General features: G+C 53.0%; 1 protein-coding gene across 1 annotated transcript; it reads left to right on the top strand.

The window, feature by feature from the left end:
• Window positions 1–4284: 4284 nt before the first annotated feature.
• On the top strand, window positions 4285–6666 carry SOWAHB (sosondowah ankyrin repeat domain family member B; the record flags this gene model as incomplete). Its single annotated transcript, XM_079700894.1, has 1 exon — window positions 4285–6666. The coding sequence occupies one exon, from the start codon at window positions 4285–4287 to the stop codon at window positions 6664–6666; it is 2382 nt and encodes a 793-aa protein (XP_079557020.1).
• Window positions 6667–7023: the final 357 nt, after the last annotated feature.

The following is a 7023-nucleotide window of genomic DNA, read 5'->3' as shown; positions in this document are numbered from 1 at the left end:
GTCAAGTCTTTCTTACCCTACTCACTCTGCACCCCTCTGTAACCTGATGTCTGTCCCCACCACTCTTCTGAAACTGCTCCAGACCTGGCCCCAGCGACCTAACAGGCTATGGTCACATTTCACTTCTTATCTAACTTGGCGTCAACTCTAGAAAGCTGTTCCCCATTCTGCTTCTGTGCTTCCATGATACCACGCTCAGTGGTGTTCCTCTTCCCCCTCTAGCTGCTCCTTCTAAGTCTCCTATCAGGTTCATTTTCCTCTTTCTCCTTGGTAAATGTGGATTCACCCTCCACCCTGCTCCTTTCCCACTGCTGGCATATCTCTTTCTAAGCAATTTTATCATCACCTGTGGCTTAGATGACCGTTTATATATACTGAAGTCATACATTCTTGGAGCCTCCAACCTATATGGCCAACTGCCTCCTAGACATTCCTGGTTTTATGGCCTGTAGGCACCTCAACTTAATATGTCCCAAACTGAATTGATCATCTTTCCCATTTCCAAAACTGACTTTGTTCTACATTTACTATTCGTGTATATGGTTACAACCGTCCATCCAGAGACTCAGGCCAGATGCATGAGAGAAGCCAGCTTACTCCTCACCCCCAGACTCCTCTGGCTCCAAATCCTATTGACTTGGCCTCCTATCTCTCCAATCCATCCATTCATCTCTCTTTCTCTGACACTGCTGAACTTAGACATTTGGCTCCCTTTTCTGGATCATCTCAGTAATTTCCAGACTGTTCTTCCTGCTGGCCTCCATCTCCCTCCTCCAGTCTAAAGATCTGATATTGCTTTTTGTCCCTTTGTCATTGTTATTCATTTATGGCTTTTTTTCCTTTAGTGTCTTTTTCAAACTAAAAAGGAATATACTCTCATTGTAAGATAGCCAACAGTTCATAAGGCTGTAAAGAAAAAGTTAGTTACCCCGATCCAATCCTCAAATCTTATTCCCAATACACTTTTCTTTCTAAAAATATAATTTTATTAAACATGCTGTATTTCGTCTACTTTAAACGGCACTTCCCCGACACACACACACATTTTAACATCTCTGAAATCAAACTGTATCATACAGTCAATGGTGTCTTAGATTTGGTTAAATTCATTATTGCTCTGCAAAGTGCTATTTTTACTTGTTAATATGGGTCATGATTCCAAACCAGCAATTACCTCCAGGATAATCTTTCTAAAGTACAAATCTGGTCGGGTCACTACCCTCCCAAAAATTCTTCAAAGACTCCCCTCCCCACCCCACCTCCACTCCCCAGGTCCTTCATCTTCTGACTCCCTCCTACTTTTGCAAGTCTTGTTTCCAGCACATCCTCACACATCCTCTTCCTTAAAGCCAGGTAGATCTGTTTGCAGTTAGCTCCCCAGATAGACTCTGCTGAGCCAGATCTTGGTGCTTTTGCACCAATGTTTCCTCTGCCTCTTCCTCACATCCCCTACCCCAAGTTGCCTCTTATTGGAAAATTGTCCCAAAATCCCCCAAACTGAGTCTAGGCTCTTCCTTTATGTGCTGCTTCTCAATTTTTCCAGCATCTGATGCACTTAACGCACAAGTTTAAGCCATTTCTCTTGTTTGTTGCTCCCAGTAAATAGTGAGCTCTCAAGCATGTGTTCTTTGTACTCACTTCCAGCACTACCAGGGCAACATAGGTGCCCCACAAATATTTCTGAAGATGAGGAACTATACATGAGAGAAGCATAAAAATGTTCCCTGAGATAAGGTGAAGAGCATTCTAATTGACTATCACCTTAACCTGAGACAAGAGAGAGAAAAAGGAAGAGAGAAGATCTGGACACCAAACCACCTGGGCATCCAGAAAGCTAAAGCAATGGGGTTTTTTTCTTCCCTTTCCCTGTTTTCTACTCCTCCAGACCTGCTAATTCCACCCTCAACTAAAGATAATCTGACTTCAACAACCATGACTTTAATGACCCCTTCCTTTCTTTCTAGTCCTAAGTGCTTCAAGTTCAAACCTCTATGTCATCACCCCCTCTTGCCACAAGTCCCCCATTTTGTAACCAGAGTTTTGGAAAGTACCAAAGGGGGATTCTTTCCACTTGCACTCTCCAGTGCCCCCCTGAGTTTTCTGTTTGGACTCCCTCCTGCCCCAGTTGTGGACACACCTGGCAAGTTCCATCAAGCTTCCATCAGGGAAAAAAAAAAAACAAAAAAACACAGACACACACAAAAGGAAGCTAAAGATTAACACAAAACCTTTATTTTAATAACTATTCTAAAGGCTTGACGTTAAGGTAGAGATCTCAGTGGAAAACACTCACCCCCTCTTAACCCAGTATTGGGTTTGGATTCAAGAAAATGCTGAAAATAGAAAACAATGTTTCCCAGTTCTTCTTTCTGACCTAAATAATTTAAAGCCAAGGACTGCAATTCATTCATGGAAAAGTACCAGGGTATGTTGGAGACTCAAAACAAAGCCCAGTTAACGTGGCCTACGCGGTATCAGTAATATTGGCCCATGCTAACACATGTTGACAATTGTGCGGCCAACATACTTTCAATACCCTCCCTCAGCAAAAAGAACAGGGACACATGAAACAATTAGAAATAGTAGAGCAAAAGAAGAAAGAGTGGAAAGATGAGGGGAGTACAGGAAGGAAGACTGGCATTGACAGGGCAGGAGAAAATAGGAAATATAGCCAACAGAGCATTCCAAAAAAATAAGCATACTTGCTGTCACAGTTGGGGCTGAGGATAAACAACCAGTCACAAAGGAAAGAAATAAGAAGACAGCTAAAGAAAAGAATGGGAGAGGTCGTGGAGTCAGATAGGTAAGTAGATAAAACAAGGAAAGTATTTTTGGCATGTAACTAGGACTGATAAAGAAACAGGATAAGACCAGAAGGATTATTACAGAAAGGGCAGGATCAACATGTGGACAAGTGAAATGTCGGGGGGAAAGCAGCTGTTAGGAAACGTGCTGTGATTCTACTGTCCTGAAGAGGCCAATGTTTTGAAACTAGAGTTTTTCAAGCTCTAGTCTACAAATGGACGTGGAATTAGGAAGTTCACGGCCCCGCAGTGGAGAATTAGAGTCAAGCAGACATTCCAGTGTTGGGAGCAGCAGGGTCAAGTCAAGGAGCCTGTAATGCTTAACATTCTGAAGGTGTGGAGGAAACCTCACATTCGGAGGGAAAGACTTCACCACTCAAGCTAACACAAGAGACTGTACAAATCTCTCTGTTCATAAATTTTGGACTAAATAAAAACAAAGGCACCAAATAACTGTCGAGACGTAATTCCTGTTCATCTCAGTTACTAGGGAATTCAACATCAAATTAGATTTTTCCGGCACCTTAACGTGAGACTGTCAGGAAGGAAAAAGCCTTCCTTTTTCCTGTAACCAACCTGTAATCTTCAGAGTGATTTCTCTTTTCGGTACAGACTTCGGTGTATTTGGATCCCTAGGAGCCAGTGTCCGGAGGAGCCGCCCCCGCAGTATCCCCAGATCAAGATAGGCTTGTTTTGGATGCAAAATGAGTTTTCCCCGACCTCGGTACTGCCTCAGGGTATCTGAAATTAATAGCTTACATCGTTAATAAAGGTATGTTTTGGAGAGACAGCAAGATGCTGGTTAATTTGCACCTTCTTCCCCACCCAGCGGCTTCAGCTGTGACTAACGAAGCGAAAGGAGAGGGCAAGAACAGTTCTATTGTTTTCGTTTCCTACGTGGCCGAAACCTGAAGGAGCGGCGGGTCGCCTACCTGCCTTCCATTTCCCGGCCCGGGAGCGGCTGCGCGACCTGCCGAGCTGTACGTTGCCGGCTCTGGCCAGCTGGCGACCTCACCTACGGCGCTCTTCCGGGCTCGGACCAGCCTGACTCATCTGGGATGGGTGGCAGGGGTGGGGGAGACCTCAGAGGGCGGAGGGACAGGAGGAGGCGGGCCGGGCCCTTCCCCCAGAGCCGGGGAGGAGGCGTCGCCAGGGCGCAGGTGAAACCGACTCCGACCTATCCCGGGAACTTTCGCAGCGGGGACTAGCTGCGCGAGGCGCGCATCGCGCAGGGGCGGCCTGGGAGCCGCCCTCTCCCACCCTGGGCTGCGCGCGGGGTCTCAGCACCGGGGCCTCTCCCCGGGGGACCCGCAGCCCTCTTGACATGTTCTGGGGCTGCAAGCAGGCCGCGGCTGATGGAGGCGGGTGGCGCCGCCCCGGGCGCAGGTGACAGACGCCAGGCCAGGGTTTCTGTTGGCGGGGGAGAGCGCAGGGAGGGCGAGACGCAGGCACCTCGGGGCCAGGGGACGACGGGGCAGCGATGGCCCGAGAGTTGAGCCAGGAGGCACTACTGGACTTTCTGTGCCAGGCCGGAGGCCGAGTGACCAACGCCGCCTTGCTGAGCCACTTCAGGAGCTTCCTCCGAGACCCCGATACGCCCCCCAGCCAGCAGCAGCGCCGCCGCGAGCTTTTCAAGGGCTTCGTCAACTCGGTGGCCGCAGTGCGCCAGGACCCCGACGGCACCAAGTACGTGGTGCTCAAGAGGAGGTACAGGGACCTTTTGGGGGAGGAGGGGCTGCAGCGACCCAGAGACCCGCCCGCGGCCGCCGCCCCTGCAGGGGGAGCTGCGCCCAGCTTCCCGCTCCTCGCGCGCAGTGGGGAGCCGCCGCAGCCGCCGCCGCACCAACCCCGGCGGCGGCGGCGCGAGAAGGAGCTAGAGGAGGAGCCAGCAGGTACCGCAGACCCGGCCGCCGAAGCAGGTTGCAATGGACTCCCCGCCAGCGGGGCCCGGGAGGCGGCCCGGAGAGGCAGCCGACGGAGGGGCAGCTCCGGCCACAGGGCGCCGGTGCCTGCGGCCGCCCAGGACGGAGCGAGGTGCGCGGCGGCCGAGACGCGGGGCCGCCGCTGCTGGGAATGCCTCCAGAACGGCCTGGGGGGACTCCCGAGCGAGCCGCTGCTCGGCTCACTCCCCGACCCCGCCACCGCCACCGCCAGCGCCTGGGAGAAGCCGGCGCCGGCCCCGCCTGCCCAGGACGACCGCGGGGCTCCCAGGCCGCAGCGGGAAGGTGCGCCCGCGGAGCCCCCGCCGGTGTCCGCCGCACCCCGCTCTCTTCCCACAACCGTCGAGGCTGCTGGGAGCGGGGCTTCCCCACCTGCTCTCCTGTCCTGCCCCACTCTCGCCGGAGAGCCGCCCGAGCTGGTGACCCCGGGCTCCCTGCATTATTCGACCCTGCAGAAGCAGCAGCAGCGCACTCGAGAGTGGGTGGCCAGACACCCCCAGATACCCGAGGCCCGAGACCAGGGTCCCATCCGATCCTGGTCGATACTGCCAGACAACTTCCCCCAGCTGCCCTCGGAGCCGGGCTTCTGGGTCCCGGTATCTAAGCCAGCACCACCGGATCTCCCTCCTCCCCCTCATTCTCTCTTTCCCGCTGTTTCGGAATCCTGGCCCGGGAAGTCACCGCTGGCAGTCTTTCGTAGCATTCGTTGTCAGCTCTCCCTACAAGATCTGGAGGACTTTGTGGACCAGGAGAGCCACGGCAGTGAGGAGAGCAGCAGTGGACCCAAAGAGTCCCCTGGGGGTTCTGAAGAAGGGCTGCACCTTGCCCCGGGAGCCCCAGATGGGAGAAGGCTCAGGAATCCAGCTGGGGCCCCTTCTCCAAAGGAGGGCAGCCCCAGCAGGAGCCTTCAGGGCCTCAGGAACAGAGAGGATGGTCACCCTTCTCAGCCCGTCCCAATAGGAGCTGGTGGCCTTGCAGGCCACCCTCAGCCTTTGCCCTGGCCTGTCCCCAAATTAAGGAGATCCCTAAGGAGGAGTTCTAGGGCAGAGAGAGCCAAATTGTCCTCCTCTGATGAGGAGTGCCTCGAGGAGGATTTGCTGAAAAGGAGCCGGCGCCCTCCCCGGTCCAGGAAACCCTCGAAGGTGGGAGCAATGTCCAGCCCGAGGGTGGATGCCGCTTTGACACCAAAACCTGCAGACAATCAGGCTACTGTTGTTGAGTGTGGTCATCCACACAGCTCATGGGTCCCTGGAGGAGAGAGGCCTGCAGCCTTGATCCCCCCCAGATCTTCCGAGCACAAGTCATCCTTGGTCCCTCTTGATGCCAGGGAGCATGAATGGATTGTGAAGCTTGCCAGTGGCTCTTGGATTCAGGTGTTGACTTTGTTCTGGGAGGACCCCCAGCTGGCTTTGCACAAAGACTTTTTGACTGGGTACACTGCCTTGCACTGGATAGCCAAACACGGTGACCTCAGGGCCCTTCAGGACTTGGTCTCAGGCGCACAGAAAGCAGGGATTGCTCTTGATGTAAATGTGAAGTCCAGTTGTGGGTATACCCCGCTGCACCTTGCAGCCATTCATGGCCACCAGGGGATCATCAAATTGCTAGTGCAAAGGTTGGCATCTCGTGTGAACGTCCGGGACAGCAGTGGGAAGAAGCCTTGGCAGTATCTTACCAGTAATACCTCTGGGGAAGTATGGCAGCTACTGGAAGCCCCACGGGGCAAGCCCATTTTTTCCACCTATCCCTTGGTTCGAAGCTCTTCCCCCACCAGGAAGGCCAAGAGCCGGGAAATATCTAGAAATGTCACTCGAAAGGCTTCCTTTGCCGCACTGCTCAAAAGTCAGCACAGCAAATGGAAGTCAGCCAACCAGTATGAGAAATTCCCCAGTCTAAGGGAAAGAGAAGAGTATAGTGACTGAGGGGAGCCCCTCTCTCCAACATGGCCTCCACACCCCCATCCTTGAGCTATTCAGTGAGAGAATCCAGGGGGAATGGAAAAATTGCTGAGGAATTGGTCGAGAGGCCAAGTGAGATGGCCTACCTAGTGTTTATCTCCCTGGATTCTGCGTCAGCACATCCTGGACCTCAGAGGTCATCCAAGCTTTTTGATGGCTCAAGTCCTTGGGCCGGTGAACGTAGACGAGGAGCAGAGTCAGGTGCTTAAAACCCGGCTGTTCTTCTCCTTCCCTTGCCATCACAGATCTGGGCACAGCAGGCCACACTATTCCCCCAAGCAGCTACCCCAGGCCTTGGCTAGAGAGGAAACAGATGTCCAA

This window comes from Hyperoodon ampullatus, assembly GCF_949752795.1.
Source record: "Hyperoodon ampullatus genome assembly, chromosome: 1".
NCBI classification, from domain to species: domain Eukaryota; kingdom Metazoa; phylum Chordata; class Mammalia; order Artiodactyla; family Ziphiidae; genus Hyperoodon; species Hyperoodon ampullatus.
This window is presented reverse-complemented; position numbering and strand designations above follow the sequence as displayed.